The sequence below is a fragment of the Neolamprologus brichardi genome, chromosome 5 (genome assembly GCF_056152115.1).
Source record: "Neolamprologus brichardi isolate AB-2024 chromosome 5, ASM5615211v1, whole genome shotgun sequence".
NCBI classification, from domain to species: domain Eukaryota; kingdom Metazoa; phylum Chordata; class Actinopteri; order Cichliformes; family Cichlidae; genus Neolamprologus; species Neolamprologus brichardi.
In genome coordinates this window covers 25,843,191-25,868,684 of record NC_142108.1, presented here as the reverse complement: position 1 = coordinate 25,868,684, position 25,494 = coordinate 25,843,191, and the positions used below count along the sequence as shown (strand labels likewise).

General features: G+C 41.5%; 1 protein-coding gene across 5 annotated transcripts in view; it reads left to right on the top strand.

The window, feature by feature from the left end:
- ephb2b (eph receptor B2b) overlaps positions 1-25,494 on the top strand; it is a 122,050-nt gene that overhangs the window by 61,146 nt on the left and 35,410 nt on the right. For all 5 annotated transcript variants that reach the window (XM_035904516.2, XM_087840915.1, XM_006782910.3 and 2 more), the window contains exon 4: positions 23,239-23,394. In XM_035904516.2, coding sequence (XP_035760409.1) covers positions 23,239-23,394 — 156 coding nt within the window. The remainder of the gene's footprint in view (positions 1-23,238; positions 23,395-25,494) is intronic.

Genomic DNA, 25,494 nt, shown 5'->3' with positions numbered 1-25,494 from the left:
CTGCTTGTAGTAGTGCCTCCTCTCAACCATTTTTCAAAATTGCACACATTTTCCTGTCAATTGGAATCCCTCTCAGGCAAATCGATTTGGCTTTTCAAAACATCAATGCACCCAACATTTACCTGTGCCATGCCCTATCCACACTGTGGCAGGTGGCATTTGGTCAGCGTGCTTAGAGATGTTGATCACTTGAAGCAGCACAGCAGCGTGTAACCTGCGGACTGCAGCAGTGCTGATCCAGCTCAGCACAACAAACCACCCACCTGCATTTTAGAGCGATGTGTTGCTGCCTCTCTTATGTGCACCTGTAATTACAGCGCATCCCCCAGCACCTGTGTGCTGGGAGGGAAAAACTTGATGGGTGCTGCCTCCCCAAACACTGTCAGGCCTGTTCAAGGACTACTAATGGGGACAGGCAGCGGCTCCTCCTTAAGGAATATGGGCCAATAAGAGGCATGTGAAGATGGTGCAGCAAGCTACTCTGATCCACATCCATGCATAATTACACTAATCTGCTTGTTTTCTGACCTACATGTAATTCACTGCATGTGGTGGATTGAAACATCTCAGGGGTGTCCTCAGTCATGGTGTATTTTGAGCTAAATGGGATTATACAATTAAATGTTGTCCACTCAGGGAAAGTATGTTGATCCACTTCATATCCTCACTGCGTTTAGCCTGCTCTGTCTGATTGCCTCCATATTTATTTCTCAGTTTCTGTTCACTGGCTTTGTTGGTCAAGATCAACTAGGATAAAACCTTTTTAATGGCCAATTTTCCCTTTTCGTCTTCAGCACCACTTAGATTTGGGTACTGGCAGTTATTCTGGCAGACATATATACACTACATGAGCTCAGAATTTCACCATTTTCTTTTCCCCTCCGTTTCCCTTGATCCTGTGATGCATTGACTCATTATTAAAGCTTTATGTGAGGGATGGATTATCTGTGAGTGCAGCTGTGGAATGCAGCACAATGATACAGAGATGGATTTTATGGCTCTATACAATAATTATGAGCTTCAGCACAAACAATTGGGAAGTGTGTCCTTTACCAAGAAAGGACATAAAACCATCACGACTAAAAAAAGATGTTGTGTTGTAGTTCCCCGATTGGTCAGAAGCCTTTTTGGATCGAAGACTGCCTTCAATTCATGTGCTCTCTAGTTATCTTCCTGAACACTGCAAACTGATATCACTACATTAAACTGTGGTTTGCCGCCGCCTTTCAGCTGCCAGAAGTTGGGTAATGAATTGATCTATGAAAGATGCACATATGCCAGCCGATATTATGGGGTAATGAATTGATTTGTGAGAGGTGCCCTCAGAGGGTTCGTAAGGTATCCTCTTACATGAGGGGATTATGGAGCTGTAGAGACAGCATAAAGGAGGCAAGATGAAAGACACTATTTGTCCTCTAATAGTAATAATGCAACCGGTGCTTTGTACCAACATCTCCTCAACTAAACGTGTAATTACGCATGTAACAATTAAACCCTTGGCAGGGATCCCGGCAAATAATTATGCTGTCATGAAATCTGTCAAAATATTGACAGCAGAATGGGGTGCTTACATCGAATTGCTGAGGCCTTTTTTTTTTCCCTCTGCAATTGTCTTACAAGTGAGATTAAGTTTCTTCTCTAAGAAGTGCCATGAGTGAAGAAACCATACCAGACCCTTTCAGTAGAGCTGGCCCTGACGAGAAAGATCTGATTTCCCCTCAGAGCCTTGAGGAGATGGTGCACCACAGAGACACACGAGGTCCTGTTTGCCCTTGCTGTTCGCTCTAGAATGAAAAGCATTCTCTTCAGTGGGGCACAATGAGAGCCATGTTCATGGGTGGAATTGCAATCTCCTTTAACAATGCCCATGTGTGTTTTCCTGAGTGTAATCTGATCATCTAACCCCATGCTATTGTGAGTTCAAGGGTCTCGACTGTGGGAGTGTGGCTCATGTTATTGAGGAGTGAAGATTCAGAATGGAGACAATCTGTCACAGTGATAACAACAACTTGATTTATGTCTGGCAATGATTTTGATAGTCACTGTATCTAAGGAGAAAGAAAAGTATTGTAAAAGAAGTAGCAGTTTGTGTACCCTTGTGGCCCAGATTTGTTGGAGTAGTAATATTCTGTAACTCCGATATCTACCAGATTTATTGGCAACTACTCCAGTATTTAGACATACTGTTTATTAAAGAACTTCTCCCAACTAATAGTAGAACTACGTGTTTTAGGTCACATTGAAAAGAATTGGAAAAGTCTGTCTCCTGGTGAGGTCTGCATCATCGGTAGTAGGTGCTTGGAAGCAATGTTCCTGGAGTTATACCAGAGCAATTAGATTTAGGAGGAAAGGCTTCAGTAATTCTTCAGCCAAATGTGGCTATAGATAAAGAGAGTTAAGGGGATCGAGTGCAAAGGTAGGTGCTGGGCGGACATGATTGGATAGACATGATTGCATGGAAAAGTGGTGGGGAGGAGGCGAAACCAGGAAATGAATCCCCCTAACCCACTGTCAGAATCCCAATTATTGCAGCCTCTTCGTCTGGAGAGGCTTTAAGGATGGAAATCAGCGCAGCACAGACAAATCCACGCCGCTGCCTTTATTTCCCTCGGTGCCTCTGTCTTTAATGGCAGCTCTAATTGACTAACAGTGCACGTGGGGAACAGCCATGCTGATGACTGGATGGCTGTCCTCTGTGTGGAACAAGACACAAAGCAAAACAAAACAAACACACCCCCTCAAGGCTTCTGCTGCATTGTGCAAACAAAGATGAGGGAAGGTTTGCATTGGGCTGCAGTAACGGAGGGAAGCGAGTGAGGGAGAGAGAGAGTGGGAGAAAATAAGGGAAAGAAAGAGAGACCAAAATGTCAACAGCCTGCCTACACAATAGGCATTCACACAATATTATGTTAAAGTAAAAGCCTCTCGTATTCTTGTGGATTGATGGCTACTTCGGCTGCTGTTAGCTGTTTAGTTAAACATAAGGAATACAAATTAGTGCCTCAGCAGATGTTCATTACTGCAACATTTGCCTGTTAAATAGCATTACAGACAACATGACTTAATATCTGCATCATAAGCAGCAACCCTTAATTTCCATTACTGATTTCTTTCCCCCCCTACCCCCCTTTTCTTTTAAACATGGATCCAATAAAGGATTGTGATGTGTGTTTGATAGAGGCGGCCTCTTTGGTCTGTACACATTGTAGGATGTTGTAACAGCAGGAGGTGAATAGACGAGCTCTAAGACATGTCATTTTGTTCCCAGAGGGCCCCAGGGAACATTCAGGAGCCTTTATTCCTTCTTCCCCACTGTGATGGGATTTCAGTATGGCCAGGTGCTTTTTTTTCTGTCTGCTGGTCTTCTATTTCTCTGTCTGTTCTCCACCCTGCACACATCCATATAGCAGCAAAAAGGGTGAAAAACAAGAAGAATTAAGGGAGCTTCAGACAAGGGAAAGAAAGAGTTTAATAAGACAAAACTGTCAAAATGCAGCCGTGTTGTTAGTACACAGATCAAATAACAGTAAGCAGTCATTTGTATACCCATACACATGCACTTTATTATCCTCATTTTCACAGCACATTTATCATATGTGGATGTGATAACGTGACCCGCGATCCCTGCGAATCTCTCAGAATTCAAAGATCATGGCCTGTTAAGCCCGCAAACGTTTTCCACATGGTTTTGCACATGCCGGGCTCTGCTCCATATGCCCCTCCGTCACACTCCTCATTATCCCACACCATCTTTTGAATCTCAAATTCAGACAGTATGACCTCTTATAATCCCGGCACCTCTTTTCACATTATTGGCCTTCTCCTTGACTGTAAGGGCTTCCTGTTGGTCTGCTTCTTGCTTGTAACACCTATACCTGTCTCACTCTGAGCCCCAAGATACTATAGGTAGTTTTCTGGGATTTCTCCATGAATGCAAGGCAGAGTGACAAGTCTGAGACCTTATGGATTTATTTGTGATTAATTTGCCTTGGACAGGCAATTCTGGAAATGAGAGCCGTGCAGTGCACAGATCCATCCATGTGGGACTCTTTCTCATCTGAGACGAGGCCGGGGCTTTGTCAAAACATCCCCATGTGTTGTCTCTCAGATGTCCTCGACCCGTGTCCCGTTAGAGGAATCCTCGCTCTCTCAGCTAAGGGAGACTGATGGATAAAGCATCTGTCTGGTAAAAAAAAAAAAAAAAAACACAGAAAAAGAGAAACAATTGAGCTCACTGTTTAAGACAGGAATCCCTCTCGAGTATCAGTGACCTTGTTTTTTTTTTTTTTGCTTCTTTCAATGATATATTAGAACTCGGTCAACACTGAAAAAATTGTGGTGTCTTGTGTTGTGTGCTGTTGACCTACATTGCAGCTAATCTAAAAGTGAGAGCAGAGAAAAAACAGTGTTCATGACACTGATTAAAAGTGCTTAGAAGTGCCACATGTAATTTATGCATATAGTGTGTGCACGCTTGTTCACACAGAGGTAAACCCTTGATCATTTTAGGAGGGTGACCATTCAGTCTCATACAGCATCACAGTGTTTCAGACTCAGAAGCTCTAGACCACTCTGAGTGGGAGCACAATGGGAACACTGCAGCATTTTAGACAGGTGTTTTAGTTATAATCTAACAGTCATTTATTGTGTTGCTTTTTTATTTCATTCGATATTTGCTTCCTCCTCTGCAGAGTCATATAAACAATAATAGGATCTAAAATGAGAAGCATCACCCAACAACAAAGATCTCTCCCCTGCTAAACTTCACTTGCTTAAAGATTAAATAGCTGCACTAGTGAGGCCAAGAGATGGGAAGGGAGAGAGATAAATGGAATCGAAAGGCAAAGTGTAGGTGGGACGTATTAACAGGGACAGGCTAGAGCTAGAGTTCGTTTCTCTTCTTCTCCTCTTATCAGTGTAACATGCCCCAATGCCTGTCAACATGCTGCACTAATAACCAAGAGAGATAATCTCCACTGAGCAGCCGAAGAGAAAGATATCACAGAGAGAGAATATTAATGCCATAAACCTCATAATTGCGGTATTTTGTCATTCTGATGTTTTGACTTCAGCTTAGGGATTACTTGGTCGTACGCATTGAGATGAGACGGTACAGTTCCTTTCAAAAACACTTTATATATTATGAAAAACTTTGGCTGTTAATATGAAAATAAGTCTGCTTTCTTTGACTTTTGAACCATAATTCGTAATATGACCAATACGGAGAAATAAGCATTTTTTTCCTTTACATAGAGTGACCTCCAGAACTTGGATTAAAAAAAAAGAAAAGAAAAGTAATTTCTACAGTTAAGTGGTTTAAATGTATACTTATTTATCTGCTTGACACTATGAGTGCCACTTAACTTTGTAGCATGAGTCAGCATGCACTGTAAATCTCTGTGTTGTCGATATATCTCCCTTGCAGTGTCATTAAGATAAATTCCTGTGCATTTAATTAGTCGGCAATCAAGGCGATTTCGCTTCAGAAAGGACTTCCTGCTGCTGTAAAGGAAAACAAAAAAGATTGAGTTAATTTAACGACTGTTTCCACAGGCTGAGACTGAATAAGAAGAACCAACAAACAGAAAGTATCCTTGGATTCAAGGGCAACATCTCTGTCCATCTCAGTGTGGTGATTGTGTCCACGCAAGCTTTACGTAACCCCCGGAGCCTCTGCAGAGTTTGAGCAATGTCAACAACCAAATCAAGGAGGTTATGTTGATATTTATTTTATTTGTGGATTTCATTCCATAATGTTTAGAAACCATCTGGTTAATGTCAACCCAGAAGTTGGACTCTTATAGCAAAGTTTTCTGTCATCAGTCTCCCAGGAAGGTGTTTGAGTCTTAAACTGTGCACTTCCACGCAAAGCCCCATGAAAAGTTAAGCTCCCCCCTGTTGAGAACCACTGCTGCACAACTGTGCTGTGTTTTCTTAGCCAGGTTACTACATGTGTCTTCCCGACTTCTGGCTGAAATCCACCTCACTAATATTGTATTAGGTCATTTACTATATCAAACATCACACCTCAAGAATGATCTGAAAATGATCTGAAAAATGATTTTAAAGTTAATAATTTAAATAGAACTAGATTTGATCTCAAGTGTAACGTTGTCATGTTGCCGGATGAGGATCACCAAAGTTAGTGCAGTTTAAACTGATGGTGGTAAGAAAATGTCCTCCAGAGTTCAAAACCACAAACAGTAGTAGTGCAAGAAAAAAAAATTGCTCATCTCCAGTGTCATCATTTTGGCGTCTGGAGCCTTGAATGTTGATCTGAATTCTGTACTAGCCCATGTACTGGATGCTATACCAGATATTTCAGAGGATAAGCAAAAAGCTTGAACTACAGATAACAGTAGAAGAAAGTGAGAGGATCTTGAGGCTTCATAGTGAGAGAACTGTGTATATCTGCACCTAATTTTAGATACCTTAAGACTATCTATTCCTAGAACCTTGTAGCTACCAAAAGTAAAAATAGTCACAGCCAGAATCACTGCAGTTACAAAACACAGATAAGCAGCGTCTGTACTTGACACTTAACTGCGTATTCTCTAATTCATGTTTTTTTTTTCCAAGATCTATTTTATTGTTGGTTTCCTACACACACATTGTCACTCTATCCAGTACTAGTACTTTATACGTCAGCCAAAATACTGGCCTGGTTTAACTGTTGAAGCCACTTTGAGGGGGATGGTGTTTCATTGCTGCGGGGGACAGCTCTGCTTTGTAAATGGGCTACTTACAGAATTTTCTGGATGTTAAAACTTTTTTTACCTCCCATCGGGCTGCTGCTAAGCAAATAAATTACTCAGTATAATGAGCTGTTCCACTCTCCCGTGGAAATTCACAAGCTATCGGCTAAAAGGTATGGTTCGACACGGGTTTTCTCATTCTTAGCACTCTTGTAAAGAACTGGGTTCATCTAAAGGATACAGATTTTTTTTGAAAACATGCCTTGGAAGATGAAAGGCATGGCACAATCCGCTTGGCTAATCCTTATCTAGTCAGCTAGAATACGCTTTCCAGTTCATTATAATATGTACCCGTGGTTTATGGGTGAGAAATCTCACAATGCCCCACTCTTTCGTGTTCTTCCTCTCTACCTCTAGGTCTTTGCATTATGATTCGTTTTATTTTCCCACAGGTTATACAGTAAACCCTTTAGGGATTTTAGTTGGGTTTTTTTCTTATTGGTGGCAAAATAACAAGCTAATAAGAAGGCTGCTGCCTTGTGTGGGGGTGAAAATACATTGCTTCCTTTGGACCTCACAGCATCAGTGCAGTACTGAGATATTATCAATTGTGTTTTTATGTCCCCATCATGCGTGAAAATTGGACAGTAATTACTTCTTAATTTCCTTTTAATAAGCTGAACTGTAGCCTTTTAATTCCATGGAATGATAACACTCACACGTTAGCAGTTCATACTTTGCACACTGTTAAAATAAACTCAGCTGATACACTCATTTTACCTAAGGAAGTGATTGATATCGCCACTTCTTGTTATAATGAACGACTCTATCCACTCAGTATCATCTGAACCTTTTATGGTTAATTTATTTAAATCTTGATACAAGGATTCCATGCAAGGAATACCTGAATACATTGGTTGCTGAAAACCTATTAACTCAACAATAAATACTGGATTTTAGCACTAACCTTAAAAAAAGAGAGAACTATAAGGTTCTTTAGGTCAAGGTTTGATTTCCTGTTTACTCAAAGCGTGGCCTCTCATAAAGCTTTAGTGGCTCAAAGAGAGAGAAGGATTGGAGAATAACGGGCACTAAAACAGAGACGCACTCAAGGGGATAAACAGAAAAATCACGTACCCTGATCCTCTAGTTGGACATTAACCACCCGCCAGTGTTTACTATAAAGCACAGATTGGCCTTGCAGCGTATTGATGCCTGGGAAATGCTCACTTCGTGTTGGGACCAGTGTTCTGGTTTATTGTGGTCATCTCAAGGCTGTGTGGTCTTTACAGTGTTTCACTCGCTTTTAAGGTGGGTGGGATCATGGGTGGGGGTATCCGTGCATTTTCATGTGCAGGGTGTTTTCATTACACCCCGCCAACTGACTTTGTATGGCACCATCTCAGCACACATTGGGGCCACTACTGGCTCCCCCCCACAATATAGGCATCTCTGTTCTTCTGAAGTAACAGGCTTAAAGAACTGTATGGAATATATTAGTCACAGTTATTAATGAGGCTGTTTTGATTTTTGTCTCCCTCTGTCTTGGCTTTTTTTTCTCCACTGTGCGAAGTCATCGCGATGCTGGGGATTTTAGCTGAAACGAAAAGACAGATCTTGTCAGCTCTCAGGGAGACAGACATAGTTAAAACTAAACGGTGATTTGGCAAGAGGAATAGAACAAAAAGAGACTTAGAAAGAAAGACTCAGTGTAAACTTATGCTATGTATCTGCTTATAATAAACTTCCTTTGGCAAGGGAGTGGATTTGCTTTGTTTATGGGACGATATTAACTCAGTGTAAGATATATAGGATATATATACGATTTATAGTTAACTTACATTATGAATTTTGCCTTTGTCCAGCCACCCTTCAAAAGAAACTAATTTCCGCTGCTTGTATCCACAATCTCATTCTTTAGGTTATGGGTGAGGGTGGGGACAAAGAACCACTGTTAAATCAACAGCTTTGCTTTTATGCTCAGCTCTCTCGTCACCTCTCTTCAATGTGGATGTCTCCCCAATCCTTTTGGCAGTCTCCCCTCACTCGTGACCAAGACCCCAAAATACTTACTAACCCAGGTGGAGGGATTTTAACTCGTGCCGCTGAGAGCCCATGGTCTTGCACTTAGAGGTCGTGATTCCCATAATTCCTGCTGCTTCACACTCGGCAGTGAACTCTGTACGAGCTGGAAGCCACTACCTGATGAAGCCAACAGAATCACGTCATCTGCCAAAAGCAGAGACAAGATCCAAGGATTATAGTTTTTAAAATGTTTTTTTTATCTCATTTAGGTAGCATCTGCGCATATTACTAATATTCAGATGATTATAATTTAAAATCGACAACCCACCTAATTAAATTATATAAAACATTAAATGTAAACACTCCCTACGAGATATATTCTGCATGATTTAAATACAAATGAGAATACTGACAATTAAAATAAGAAAGAATATGTCTCTGCACTGTATGAGTGTACCACCGTGAAGGTTAATGTTATGACATTGACACTGAGCAGAATGTGACATTTTCAGCCACCGTAAGGGATAGCTCAGCACTCCACAGAGAGTAAGCCCCAGTAGAGAAGACATTTTGAAGCTATCTGAATCCAAAATGAGCAGGCCCCACTCAAGCACAGCACTGATACATCGATGTCATTCATTCCTTCCAGAGCCTTGATAACTCCTCCTTGCGACCTTCTTACTAAATATAGCAATTCACGTATTGATTTGGGGATGTGGCGCATTCACAGCTTGCCTCCACCATAATGACCTATTTCAACAGATTGCTTGTAGTTAAGTAGTTTTCTTTCAGTGGAGCCTTTGTGTCAAGTCTACACAAGGAAGAAGACAGTCAAATTTTCCTTGTGGAGATGGAGACAACATTTGCACACATCCATTGTCAATGTAGGAATCCTGCACAAGTGTAGTCTAGAGGATCTGTTTTTAACATTTTGATCACAGCATTCGTTTTTTTGGTCATGCTCTCAAGGCCCTCAGAAGATGTTTCCTCAACAACATGAAAACTTGTGAGATTATGAGAGTCAATTTGGCCTGCAGGCAGTGTGATTAAGTACGGATCATTCACAGAATTGTACCTCATTGCTAATAAAGTGTGGCAATGGGGAAAAGAGCCAATGAAAACTTGGCAAAAGGTGGTTTAAATTCCATCTGCTTGTACGCCATGCCAGCAGGCAGGTTTCCCATTACTAAATGACTGACTATGATTGAAATCATGGCTCTGACGCACCTCATTATCTGTCAGTATTATGTTGCAAGAGGGATGGGCATCAACAGGATCCCTGTTATTCCAGTCATCAGCGATCCACAAATACTGTCATTGTTTTATCAGAACACTTTCATTAGACGTGCCTAAACACATCACTTTTAATTGGGCTTCTGTTTTGTTTCAAAGACCAAAAAGATAAACAGTGATATGTAAGTTCTTTCCAGTAAATCCTTGAGTATGCAAAAGAAAACAGCACATTATACTTAATATATTCCCAGTTTCAATCTTTCATTTTAACCTCATCTATCAACACTATATTTTCTGTAAAACTCATTTCAGGATTTTGACCTCAATGGAAGTAATTTATTCAGTAGAGTTTCTACAGTGGCATTGTCATTCACCTGAGAGATTTTATCAGCCACATCACAAAACCCCTGAGAACATAAGTCCTTCCTCCTCCGTTAGTCATTCATTGGTCTTCTAGGGACAGCCACAATTGGGCCTTTGTGGGCCTGGCTTGTCTGTCATCTCCCTGGTTCTGTTGATATGGGACTTGTGCTGAGAGCGTGGACTTCTCATACACTGCACTAAGCGCTAGCTAATTGAGCTTGTCGAGCCAGAACCTGTTAGTGTGCTGATAAGAAGGTATTTGACCTCTTAGGAGGCCCGCACTGGTTCCCAGTGGAACACATTGTTACTGTATTTTATATTTTTTCTGTATTGAAATAAACTCTGAAATAAAGTTTAGAATTGAACAGTTTTTTTCTGACACCTTATTAGATGTATTAGACACAATAATAGTGAATGTCAGGCCAGGGTTCTAGAGATTGTACGCTGATAAAAAAAATCACAACATAGGACTGCAGGTTGTTTTGTTTTTTTAATGTATTCAGTATATTCTCCCTCTGGTTAAGAGAGTTGGAAGAGGTCTACAAATCAATGGCTTTGGAAGGCTGCCCTTCTTGTTTCCTCATCAAAGTTCCAAGCAGAAAAGCAAGAGTAGCAGTGTTTCCACCGTCCTGTTTTCTCATTGTACCAGATCTTCTAAAATAGTTTTGGCACCTCATCTCCCCCCTGTTAATAGTAGGTTATTCGATTTTCAGAAACCTGTACGACTAAGACACAGATGTTACACAGATTTACTTGAGCCTTGTCTGGCACTTTGTGAAAACACACCTCTATGGCATTTCTGACCATCTACAACATGTGTAATGTTTCTTGTTTGTTTTTTTGGCTTTTTTGCACTTGGCATTTCATTTATGGGTTCTGTGGACAGGGATTTTAGTGTGAGTGCAACTGACATGACCCCCGCTAGCCTCCCTAGGATAATCCTGCTGCCTCCAGGAACCCAAGACTAATCTGCCAGTCGTCCTTTTGCAGGCCCTAACTCATTTGAAGCTGCCTCAACTTCTGACACTCTAACTTTAGAAACCCAAAAGTGGATCTGACTGATGTCTTTGTTTTTTCTTTTTTTCTTTTTTTTTTGCGCATAGGCAAGTTTATGCCAGTGCTGTAAATTTCTCACAAATAGATGTGGTAATGGCTCACATGACTGTCAGCTTATGACTACGTACAGTACAGTAGCTATGCGTCAGACAGCGACTGTAGGCATCTTCTCAGCCTTTATATTCATACAATGACCTTTTCAGCACGTTGGCATTAATGTCAAAGGGGATATGTGTTGGTTTGTGTGGGTATGTCAGATATGTGGTACTGGAATGGGTTGAATCGTGCCAAATAGAAAGCTATGCTTCAGGCAAGGTGCGCTGAATTAGGGTTTTATGTGTGACATGTATGCATTTCAGTCATACTATTAAGCGTCTCTAACTGAGGATGATTGACTAGCCTCATCAGAGACTCTCCAAGACGTGATAGGCATACATAAAAAATCTCATCTAATAAAGATGTGATTAGTTTTCACCACAACCCATAATGAAACAATTTGAATGTTGGGTTGAAAACCACTATGCTGTAAAGAGAAAAGATGCTATTAAAGATACAATGAAGTGATGCATTTATCCATTAACGTAGTGTAACTTCACATCCCATTACAGCAAATGTTATTGTTTCTGTAGGGCTGACAACAAAATTAAAAACTAAAATACAGACTGAAACCAGGCCTTCATTCCTCCTTAAAAAGTCCAAATTGCTAACACCTGGCATAGCATAGAGGAGCATTTCTTGAAAATGAAGAGGATTCAAGATTCTTTGAGTAGATGCTTTGCGAGGGAACATGGAAGCATCAATGGTTATCCTTATATACAGTAATTATTTTCTTAACCCCCTTTGTAGTTAATCACTTACAAACATTTTTTAGAAAGGTCTTCGAACTAGATGTAATGTGTTCAGACCTGTCTGTCTCTCTTTGGCTTTGCCATTCTGTGAAACACAAAAGAGATAATTACAGTATAAAACCATTTATTTACCTCAGAGATTTGAACCAAGAAAGTGCTAGAATATGTTAGTGTTAGTCATGTTAGTGCTTTGTGTGAATATATTAATACTTTTGCAAGGAGCATCCATGGTAAAGGGTGAGTACTTCACACAAATCAGTGTTAATATGTTTTCAGTGGTTCTAGGCAATACTGTCTATTCAATGAGCATAAACAAACACCAAGCATTCACAAATAATTAGTGAAAAAATGTTAAAAAGTATGTTTCCATGAACGGGACACAGTGTGTAACTATTCTTAGAGAGCAGCTGTTTTGGTGTAAGCCATCCCAACAAGGGAAGACTTGGCCTGAAGGCATAGATTGGAGAAACTCAGGAGCAGACTAGTTACCAAGGTAACAAAGGGCTTGCCTATCTCTCCCTCTGCCCCAGAATCAGCCTGATCCTCTGTGTGAGCTGGATACTTAATTTCACTGACCCCCCGGGTCTTGGCTGAACAGTCTCCATTGATTAGGACAAATGGAAGGGAGACCAGCCAGCTAAGCCCCTCCTTTATCGGGGTTAAGGATGTAGTCATAGAGGGGGAGAAGATGTAGAGCAGGCAGATGAATAGCTCGGAGATCGCTTGTTTTAGATGAATTAATGACATATTTAAAGGCTAATTAGTCGATGTATTCACTCAGTATAAATATGCTTGGGCCATCACCTCACTCCGCAGCCATGATTGGACTATTTAATGTATTCCACCTCTAAATGGCAGTCATTAAAGCCTTCAAATGAATCTCCTCCCAACAATACCACTCTTTTCAGGTGCAGGTGTAATGGAGCAGGGAGGAGGTTTTAGATGTGTTTTGTGTAGGTGCAAATGTCTGATTTTGCTCCTTGAGGTTGCATCTTTTGAGTCGGGTAAAATCGTGTTTTGGTGATTTGTCTTCCGTGGCTTGTCATGACTTGAATTTTTATGAACTTATTATCCATTTGACAAGTAAGCCTGATTTGAGTCACACGATCAAAGCAGAGAATATATGTGAAACGTACACCTTTTGCCTTGTGTTATTCTTGGCAACTTACAAGGTCTGCAAAAGGATTTGATATTTATTTATCGTTTGCAAGAAGCTGAACAAGGTTGAAACGTGTCTTCCTACTGATTGACAGGCTGAAAGAATAATATTTTGTCTATAAATGTATTTTTAAAGTAACGTTTGTTTGTGCTGACGTGTGTCTACGTGCTTCATGGATGCGAGCACAGGTGCCAAATAGGCACGTTACAGCTGTTTTGGGAGTTTTTTTCTTCTCTTGTAGATGAAATGGATAATATAATTCACTCGGACTCCCTACTGCCTCATTAAATGCTTGTGGTCAGAAGAATTGATATAATCTTCAATAAATACACTCCAGGGAGAGATGGTTGTAGATATGAAATCCAGCCCCTGAAAATTATACCCACGGTCCAGTTTGGGGCACTGTTTATCTTTTGTGCTTTGTATGAGGTATGTCTTTGTGTGTTTGTATGTGTGCATTGGAGGGTTACACAGGGACAGTGGCAGGATTCAGCACCAGCTGCTCCTTGCAATGCCACTCACCCCACTGCCCCTCACACCCACCCCCACCCCACCCTTCTGCTGTGACACCTCCCTTGTCCCTACTGACTGGACAACACGCAGCCCCTTTATGCCACCTGTCCATCAGCTAGACTGCACCTTAGGGAGCCTCTATCGCTGAGCTTGGAGCTGCTGCTTTCTGCCTTTGTTTGGATTTTAGTAAAGCCTCCTTCCTCCTCCCCCGTCTTTTCTCGTCTCTTTCTCTCTTGCTCGGTCTTGCTTGCTGTTGCTCTCTGTGCTGTCCTTTACAAACACAGACACACAAAAAGACATATACAGACCGGTGATTGCCTCTGTCAGCTATTTCCTACATCTGCCTCCAGGCACAAAGGACTCTACCGCCTCTACCCATCTCCTAGCTTGCCTCTCACCTGTACCGGCCAGGATGCCAGTTACTGGGGCTGTTGTGCTGCGCAGAAAATAAATGCTGCCTGTTGAACTAGATAAGGAAGATTAAAGTCAATGTGAAGCTGATGGTATTTTACAAATTCAGACAAGCTCCAAAAACAGTCGGACAACTTTAATAGGTTGTTTATTTCACACACTGTGCAGCACAAGTCATTCTGTATTGGTGCTTATCTACACAAAGACAAGTATGAATTCTAGGCCAACATGCTTTTTGTCTTCAGTGGGTCACTGAGGTTATTTATCATCCAGTCATCCCACTATTCTTCTGCCTCTTCCTTTTCCACCTCTTATCCTCTTCCTGCGCTCACCGAGTCCTACTGTCATCAGCAGTCTGAGACGATCGGGGCTGTAAGGTCCGGGTGCAGCCTGCGGAACGGAGCGGGGAAGCTGCCTCACATAGCAATGGCTCCTGTTGCCCTAGCAACTGGCTGTCCTTGAGAAAAGGGCACATTTGGGGGTTTAGGAGGCCATAGCACTAACAGCCCCAGTCAAAACTCATAATGAGTTCAGACACATTGATCTTTACATCTCAAGAAAGCACGTAGTGTAAACACAGTCCTCCAGAAATGCTTTAAAAATAGATGTCTGAATCATAGCCTTAGAGAGCTGTGATATAGAGCATGAGTAGTTTGGAATGTATTAGAGTGATTCACCATAGGGGGGGGGAGGCAGCAACTCTGCAACCACTGTATAGTCTTGCGTTTCGAGGGATGCTGTGCTTTTCAATGCATCCCGTGGTGCAGCAGGTGATCTGTTCCCATGAAGGTGCAGGCGAGGGTTGGTGGAGCCTGCACACATTCTTTTGTTTGCCTCCACATTCACAGCTCAACGGTCTGACATCTGATCGCTACTGTGTCTACTAATTTCCTGCCCATCTCAAATTTGAAACAGTGCACACTCATTCAGCTGGTACGTAAAAAGAAAGGTGGAGCTTTTTTCCTCTGTCATAAACACCGAGGTACTACAAACACAATAACTGGTATGCCGTGTCAACTTACAGTAAAAGTTCAGTGTCTCTACTTGCAGCTTGCATGCAATGTTAGCTAAGGCTGAGGGAAAATAACTTTATGCAACAAAGGTGAATTTAAACTGACTTTTAAATAGTTTTGAAAACTTTCGAACTATTTAAAGACCGCTGTGAAATGCTATGGTTTAATGAAGAACAACTGTAGCAGTGATTAGTAAATATGCAAAAAGTTCATTAGAATTCAGCTATTTGAAACAACCAAGCACAGTGCATACATCTGTGAACCTTCTGCAATAAACCACAGATTGTTTTTACTGAATTAATTACATTTTCCAAGCACAGACATTTAATTAGTGGCCGGATTATGAAGTACCGTGTTCTAATTTCAAATTATATACCATTATCTGCATTAACGGATGTTTTTTCCAGTCTTGTTAATGATCTGTCACTACAAATAATAGGACACATTTTAGCTACCTTCTGCGTGATGTGGATCCTCAAGGCTGACAAGCCATCTTAAATAGAGATTAATGCAGACAATGGGGCATGCCTCCTGCCACACCCCAACCATCTGCAACCCAATGTACCTAAGAGGTCCACCAGCAACCTGATTGGACCTCTACATCCTCTGGAGAGCAAGCTGTCAAGTGATCTGCCTGCATGAAATGACCCTTTCCGCTTTATTCCCCCCAACCGCCCACCCTCTAGCCTTGTTCATGTTTCTACCCTGTGTGTGTATATGTGTTGGCTCAGATGCCTGTAATTTCACCATTTGTGCTTCTTCTTTTTTTCCCCTCCCCTACTGAAAAAAGTGGGAAAAGATGAAAAAACAGAGTGCAGTGAAAATTCCAGACATTATTACTGTGCAGCATGCATGGCTCCAGTGATACTTTCCTTTCATCTCTGTTTCCTCCTTTATTGACAGATGGTAGTTATCAGACAGTATGGAAATACTGTGGTTAAGATAGTTTTCGCTGATTTTTTTTTCCCCCGCTTTGGTATTTATGACCCGATGATCGTCTTGAGAGCGTTGTGGTCTTGCACAGAGGGCCAATCTGCCAATGTTGTATGAATCAAGAAGCTAACATGTGCCACATGGGAATGATGTTCTGCAGAGACGCTTAGTGTTTGAGTGCAGTGGTGTACTCATGGTGTGCGTACTTTAGTGTTGCACCAAAGTGTTGATATATGAATCGAGTTAAAAATTTAATTAATCAATTGAAAGTACATCAGTTGTTTGAAAATATTAAATTTGGAAAAAATACTTTTTTTCCCTGCTTCTGGTTTCTCAAATAAAGATTTTCAGCTTTTCTGTATTATGATAATTTAAATTGAATATCTCTTGGGGGTTGGGACTGGAACCGTGGTGAGGCCTTTTTCAACAGAAAATTTCTGATGTCTTAAAAGAATTAAGTTGAATAGATTAATTAAAGCATATCTGTCCAATTAATTGGAGCCAGAAAGAAAAAATCAGTTTTATCCCCAGCTGCGTACATGTATGCAATATTTTCCAAAAATCAACTGTGATTATCAAAAGAGACCAAAAATACTTGAGCGTAATATGTACTATATCTGTGCCTTGTTGCTCCCCTGTGTTATTTATGGCCAACGTTAAAGAGATAATAAGAAATAAGGTCAGTTAGTTGGAAATTAATTTACACCAGTTGTTACATGATGAATATTTCCCTTGCAGAATATTTTTAGCTGCCGCTGACATTCTGAAAACTTTTTTTTGTCCTTGTAAATACCAAACCTTGTGATGGTGAGCCTCATATACGTGCCACATATATGAGGTTAAGCCCTTGAAGTATGAGCTGAAATTGTCCTTTGGGCCGTGGCCAGATGGGGTTTATTAGTAGCTTTCTGCTTTACGGCCTCTACTTATTTATGTGTTGATGTATGTGCATCGGAAGAAGATGGATTAAATGAGTTTCCTGGGAGTAGGTACGGTACAGGTCCTGCTTGTGTGTATGTGTGCTTTGGGTCTTAGCCCTCCTAAGGTGCCTACACCCTCGGAGCTCATTTCCCAGGTGCCCCACATTCCCAGCTAATCTGCTCCTCACTTCGGCTCCTAATCTGTCTCAAAGGACTCTGCTGAAGGGAGGGGGATTGGGGATCTGAGCTCTGTGACAACTGCATAGGAAACACAGCTTAGAGCAAAATGCTGAGGTACATAGTGGGAAAAATCATTCTGCTGTCCTCTCATACCCCAGGATGCATGAGTCCAGTCACCTTTGTGAGTACATAAGTACACAAAGTCGTAAAAATGTATGTATGTAAGATCAGCAAACGTGTATGTTTAGCCTCTTCACCCATCTAGTGAATAAATTGGTAGTGTTTTGTTATAGTTTTCCTGACCTGCCTTAGTTATAAAAGTTGAATATCAGACAGGAGTTTCTTACAATATACCCCATTTAAATGACCCTGTGGTATCCTTGAGTTTGAGTGTGGGCTGATTTACACCTTGGAGTTCATCAGTGGTTACCCTCACACACTGGCACTGTCCTGGCTCACAGTGTGAGGAGCCACACAGAGCCCCAGACCTGTTAATTGCACCAGACATGGAAACCTACAGGGAGAAATGAATATATCATTTGTGTGCCAGTGTGTGTGTGTGCATATGTATGTGTGTGTGGAGTGAAGCAAATGCCAGTTGTCTAATAGCTTTCACACAAGCCTGATTGAATTAGACGGCCAGGAGGACTGCGTTCCTAATTGAATTGCAGAGACCCTGTGTTGCAAACAGTGCTGTCTAGTGTTCCCCATGGAAGTGCTGAAGCAGAGGGGGGCAAGCCGGTTTGTCCTCGGTCCCAAGAACAGACACGCAACTCGTGGCTGCTCTACTATAGTTTATCTGCGGCTGTGACTGACATTTCACAAGGTTACACTCCACTCAGATGTGACCAGTTCAAGGGCTGATAGTCTATATTTGTGGCTGAAGGATAGTAAAGGTAATGAGAAAGCCATTGCAAAAGCTAACAGGTTGTCTTAATCTAATTTAGCCCTTTGAATGAGCGTCTCTTGTAAAAAGAACAAATCTCTTTATATAAGCCTCTAATTTGTCCCGTCAGTGATTCATGTAGTTTTTACGGGCGGCACCAAAGCAAATGGAGGCCCAAACTTGTCCATGGCTCGCTCTAGGGGCCTCTTTGGTCACAGAGGAATACCGGGAAATACCCAGCACCCCTCACCCCCCCACCCCACACACACAATCCCTCTGACGCTGCCCATTTTCACCGCTTTCAGCACTTTTTCCTGCTGTGCACACAAAACCTAGCACCTCTGTCTTTTTTTTCCTTTTTTTCACCCCTCCAGCCTTTTCTCTTTTACACCTTGAACACCACACATGAACACACACCCCTTGCCTGTCTTTATCTCCCTTGTCTATTCTTTAATGGTGTGTTCATCAAATAAAGCAGTTTTGGGGAGGGTGGATTGGGCCCTGAAAAGAGTGAGTTGGGAGGGGGCTTGAAGGGTGTGCTGTTTTTGCTGTGATGGCCCATCCTCCTGGACAAAGAAGGCTGCTGATGTGCACGCTATAGATGAGAGATGGTGGGAGACGGAGGCTGAAGAAATGCTGGGTTGTTTTATTTTTATTTTTTTCTCTCTTTTACAATAGATATGGGGTTTATAGACTGGATTACCTGTATCTCCCAACTGATTGTCTGGTTGTGACCAGATTCCCAGGAAGCCATGATGGAAATGTCAAAGGCCCTGATTTAGTTTGGTCTCTTTGTGTGTGTGTGTGTGTGTGTGTGTGTGTGTGTGTGTGTGTGTGTACTGTGTTGGTGAGGACCAAAAACTGGAATGCTACTATACTTGTGGGGACCAACAGTTCCTTATGGGGACAAAATGCCATTCAAAATGTGGTTTTAGCATTAGGGTTACAATTAGGTTATGGTTGGGTTTAGGCTAAGGGTTAGGGTTAGGCCTTCATTTTTGATGGTAAGGGTTAAAGTAAGTGGCTAGGGAAAGCATTATGTCAATTAGATGTCCTCATTTAGATATGAAAACGTGTGTGTTTGTGTGTGTGTGTGTGTGCGAGAGAGAGAGACATTTGATTTGGACAAAGGGGACAGGCCAGCGCGGCCATTCATGTTGCCATTGCCACTGAAAACAACACTCCCTTCCTTTCTCTGTCGTACTCTGAGCTTTCAACCTTCTTCTCTCTTTTAACATGGTTCCCTGCTCCCTCCCACATATAAATACATGCACACACAGTGGATTTAGCTACAGGTCTCCTCTTCAGTGCGTTATAAATCTTTCGGCTATAATATTCAGGAAACCTTTGAAACAACCAGCAAATTACCTGCTGTAAAAACTGACTAGCACCCTAGCGCAGTGGCTTACCTTACCCCACAGCTCCAGCACAACTATTTTTATTCAGTGAGTCGAGCAGAAAACCCTAATTAAAGCTTTTATGTCACTATATATTATTGGAAGCCATAAACATAGGCAGACACGAGCAGCTGGGGGTTTGGTATGTGTGTACGGGGCAAGGTATTCAGTTTACGATTTAAGACTTACTGTTAGATTAAAGTAATGCAATACTCGTTCTTCAGATGAACACGCAACATAACAAAACTATCTCGCCCTGCTGGCAGAGGTTTTCACGTATTTTTCAAATTTGGGATTTAAGAGCGAACGTGCCTGCTGTGTGCCTGGAACCAATTTTAGGGGTGATCTGGACCTTTTGACACAGCTACCACTAAATTGAGTCTGAAGTGTTTATAAATTCCCTTAAAGCTTTTCTATGCGGCTTTTGTTCTTGACTTATTGCCACGTTTTATTGTGTGTCCCATTTCCAAAAATCCACATTCACAGTCTCCAGAGATCTAATAGGAAAACGTGGCATGTTTGATTGCTGCTATTGATGATATTAATAGCAGTGTGTGTGTGTGTGTGTGTATAGGAAGCAGGAGCAACAGAGGAGCTCTTTTCAATGAATATTCTTGCAGTAATTAAACCTTTCTTGCCAGAAGGATATCTGAAGTTTGAAGGAGCATCCAAAATAACAGCCTTTAGTTCTCACATGTTGAGCAAGACTGCCAGCACGATGATCAAACAGCTCAGCAGCAGCAATCCGGGCAGGCAGGGAGGTAGGGAATTAAAGCTCTGATCTGATTTTTAATCACTGCTCTCCGTGTCTCTGCTTCTCTACATCTGACACCAGACAACTGTGCAACTCTTAAAATCTGTCATCCGAGAGTAAAATGGAAATTCCCTAAATATTTCCCCAAAATAATGGCCCTGGTGAAGCACACAGGAAAGCCAAGACATATAATTCAGTGTCCTCTTGAAATGGCATAGGATGGTTTTTACAAACATTTCTCCTTGTAACTTTATGAAGTGCCACATGAATAGGTGTTAACACAGTGAGCAACGCTGTTGTAGGCAGTCACTCGAAGTGGAAATGTTATTTACTTGCCCATGATGAGTTTTGTTCTGCTCTCATGTGATTGGTTACAGTTTGACCTTTTATGGTGTTACAGGAACTTGTAATGTGTTTGTAAAATGTTTGAAAATTGATGAACAAAGAAAGCTTTTTCAAACTTTTCCCACGCCTAATTGAATGTGCTTACAGTAGACGGTAAATTTTTTTTATGTTTGATGGTTTGGGACTTGGTGGAAAAATAAGAATTAACTACCATTTTGCCATCCAACAGCTACCACAGAGTATTTAAATGCAACCACTGTGGTAGCATGGCATCATGTGGCTTTATAAGTGCTAATCATTTAAATACTTCCATTTTTCTCCGCAAGTCATTGTTCTGATTGTTATGCACCATCTGCATACTGTTACAGCACATACTGTACGTTCACTGTGGGCCCAGTGATGCACTCGAATCCTCGGCTGAAAACCCTCCAAACACAGCCATTCCCCACATCGCCCCTCTCCTTTCTTTGTTTCTGTCCTTACGCCCCCACCCCGACTACCTCTTTATGCCTTTTCCTTTGGTGTTGCTCCTCAGAGCGCCTCGCTCTCATAGACCTCGCTGCGCCGCTGAAGTTCGATCGCAATTCCCCGCATAGCTGTTGCCCGGGCCTCATTCACAGACCCCGTTGACTGGCAGGGTGAATGTCCAGGCCTCATGTTTCACGCTGTACCCCGAAACATTTTTCAGCCATCAATCACGGCGGTAGAAAAACATGTCAAAGCTAATACTGAGTGAGGAGATGTTTAAGATTGTCTCCGTTTTATTCAGGAATAACTTTCTGCCATTCTGGCATTTGCGCTATTCAGTAACAAAACACTGTTTTTTGTTTGTGTGTACTTTTTGTCTTTAAGGCGTAACTTTTTCAGTGAATAAAAGAAATGATCTCTTCTGTTTCTTGTTAGTTTTAATGAAACTGGCTTTCACGGTAAACTGTATTAATGAAGCTTCTTTTAAAGTGCCCCCTCGTAAAGTAGTAGCGCATGTTTTACTCTACTGTCTGTAGGTGATACGGCTAAACTATTATGATTTGTTGAACTACAGAGAATTGTTCTTCATGGTGGTCGGAGGTGATGGCTCTGAGAAATGTATGTCGAGTTCCAAAAGGGAAAAAGGCCATTAATCTGTGGCCTGTATGGTCTATGAGTACACTGGTGTCTGCATAATCTAAACATTGGGATTGGATCCGGACTAATTCTGCCTTGTGAAATGACCTCCTTTAAATGGGAGTTGCAGCTGCTGATATTTCCACATTCCAGATGCTACAGTGGAGCTGTAATTGCCAGTATAGTCTCAGAATGAAATAATGGCTGTATTTTTATAACTTTACAGTGTAGAAATGGCAGTCGTGTAATAGTAAGGCTTTTAATACTAGTAGAAAATTGGATAACTTGTTTTCTTAATGAGGAAGAGAAATTGTTTGAAGTGCATTTTAAAAAAGGAGCCCTATATAAATCAACAGTTTTAAATTTTCAAATAAAAGAAATATGCAAGGAAGCATTCATCTTCTGTCTTTTGTTTCTTTTCATCGCACTAAATCCATTTTGCTTTCTACCCAGAAAAAGCACCGAAAGACCCGAGGGCTTTTAACGTACCGATATGCAGTGTGTCCCGTGTGTAAATTTTTCATGTTACTATTTCATGTCTCTTTCTCAACACCTCTATATTCTTTTATCGGAGGGGCAGGTGGGAGCTGGATTACCTGAAGCAAAACCGTAGCTTTTTTGGCCCGAGATACGAGAAAATCTCTCGACATGGTGCAGGTGCAAACGCTGAAAAAGAGGCTATTTATTTTTATTTTATTTTATTTATTTTATTTTTTTTTAGGCAGTGAAGGTTTAGGTGGAATGTGACTGGAAAGGGGAGGATAAGGGGATTTCATAGACAGCTACGTTAGTTTGTTTACCGCAGCAGTGAGTGGCGCTTGTGGCAACACGCAAACAGATGTACCCAGTGGTAGAGCCTGCGATTCACCCACACAAAGTCAGATGCACGGATAGAACATTTAATGGCTGAGCCGTGTGTGTGTTCATCACGGTCTCTGTGATAAATGTAACTTTCCTCCCATGTTTCCAGAAAGAGGCCCTTAAAAGGGATCTTAACAGGAAGCGGGGCACTTCAGAGATTTCTCAGGCAACTACAGCGTGGTGAATAATTCAGAGCAAACTTACATGTAGCCACATCTGCAGAGGCATGCAAGAGTGTGTGTTTATATTCAGGGCTGCTCTGATATATCTTTGTTTGATTTATGGTGTGTATGTTTTTGTTTGTTTGTTTTTTCAATTTGATTTCTGGTAACTTGATGGATTTTCTTTTATAACACAATATGAACTATGCATTGGCAGTGGATGCATATATACATCGCTACCCTTTTTATGGCTGCCACAATGATAAGTATAGTCTTATAGAAACCTAGTACTTCAGTCATACAAAAATGTATTCACATGCAGTCTGCTTTTTGAAAATCCGCTGGTTGTGATTTTAAAAATTCTTCTCTTCTCTCTTTTAGCCTGTCTGTCAGGCTTTTTCAAGCCAACTCAAGGAGATGAGCCCTGTATGCAGTGTCCCATCAACAGCCGTACCACCAGTGAAGGTGCTATTAACTGCGTTTGCCGAAATGGATACTATCGCACCGACTCAGATCCTCTCCAGATGCCTTGCACAAGTAAGTATGGTACTGAAGCTGTGATATATGAACTTGCCAATTACTTGCGCATAATACACAGACAGGAATGGAAAACGTTTTGGCGTCAGATATGAGCTTTCTGACACACACATGTCACAAGCACAAGCAGAAGCGCTCCGGGATCAAAGGACAGTGGTAGTCTGTGTAACTCCAAACAGAAACCCTGTCAGAGCTGTCCCTCACACGAAAGGGATGCTGACATGCTCATAGTGTGGCTGTCCACAGATCTGACCCAGCACACAAGCGTCAGCTGCCCCTCCTCAACATCACACAGTCCGTACTCCAAACCAGACCAGAGGTTACTGGGACAGGGCGCATAGCTATGTGAGGGGGCAAACTTGGAGAATGAGCCGAGGCGAGACCCTCTCTTGTCATGCCAATGAAGCTGTTTGAGTTTGAATTTGAATTTGAGACTGACATTGAGGTTGGACGAGAGAGATGGGCCGCGGATAGACATAAGCAAAAGTGAGCAAGGGAGGGGTAAATTGCGAGGGAAAGACATGCAGAAAGACACGAAGGAGGAATTTGAGGGAGAATGGGTGCGTGTATTTGAAAAAGACGGAATTACTGCATAGAGTGCAGTCTAACTAAAACAAAATGGGAGAAAGTGGGATAAAAAAGCCTCTATCAATGCTTCGATAGTATTTTTTTTTTCCTCACACTCCCCCTCTGTCTATTGAAACAGAGAGAGGAGGGAAAAGATTTGATGGTCTCCAACAAAGGAGATTTGCATAAGCCTGGCTCTGGGAGTTGAGCAGCTGTTGTGAATGAGAAAGCAACAGCGTCACGTCACCCGTATTAAGAGCAGCAGGGCCCGGCCTGATTAAAGCAAGGGAATGGGCCCATCAGAGCGGCCCGCCAGCTAATGGGGCGGATATTAGTCCTCCTCCCCAGGAAGGAGATGCCAAGGAGGAGTTATGTTTCTATGTATAAGAGACACCAAGAAGGGCACTCCAGTGGGCTTTCTTCCAGAGCCAGAGATCTGTTAATTGCTGCCAATTAAAACGAGGTTAAATAAGAAATGATCGATTCAGATTTTAGGATGTTGTGGGCGGAGTGGAATTGTTTATCTCATTAGTCCTGGAGGATACGTCTACCATAATTAGGCGCACATGTCTGTAAAAGCTAAACAGTTCTCATTGTTTGTTTGTTTGGCCTGTCACTCAACATGTAGCACCATGTGGAAAGTTTCCACTCTATAATGCCTAGCTGCTAAGAATGTCTCAATAGGAGAAACAGTAGGTTTCTCTCCGCTGCAGTAACTCTATACGATGCTCCATGAGAAAATTGTCAAGAATAGATGTTAAGAAAACACTTGATGGAGTGGACACCAGCATTGAAAATGAGAAAGTGTAAATGGGCATCCCGAGGGAAGAGGCGCTGCCAGCTTGGAATGCAGTCAGCACAGACCTCAAAATGACTGTACAGTATCTTTGCGGGCGTTTTCTCTGCTCCTGTTTAAATAGGGTTGGTAATTTTGCCCTCCACACCATCAAGGACACAATACAACTTCCATTCCAAAATTACACCAATTCTATATAGAACTAAAAATGTCTTTAAAGGTTTGGCTTGAATAACATAATGAATAAAAACACATTTCATCGTCTTTCTTTCCCTTTTGTTTTGTCCATGATCTACATACATCACTGGTCCACCTAGAAGCAATTTTCATTTAATGGCAAAACGCTGCAACATTTGTGTATATATTGCAATGCTATTGCAAATCTCTATAGAATTTTTTAATCACTGATTATTAGATATTAAAAAGTGACAATGTACAATACAAGTATTGTGCTAGGTACAGCTGAAAGCTGATTTCCATGTGTATTCCTTGGGTGGGCTCTTTTGGGAAGCCACCACTGATGTTACATTAGTAAAAAAAAAAAAAAAATTTATCCAAAAAATGGAAAAATACAAAACAAAACAACAAAAGAATGAGAATCGAGAATATGATGTGCCAATGCTACAATTAAGCTGTGTTTAAGATTAGGAAAATCCTTCAGGAAAAATGATGATTCAAATTAGAAATAAGTACGCAATGAGTTTATGTTTGGAAAACATTTGTTTTAGATTTAAATT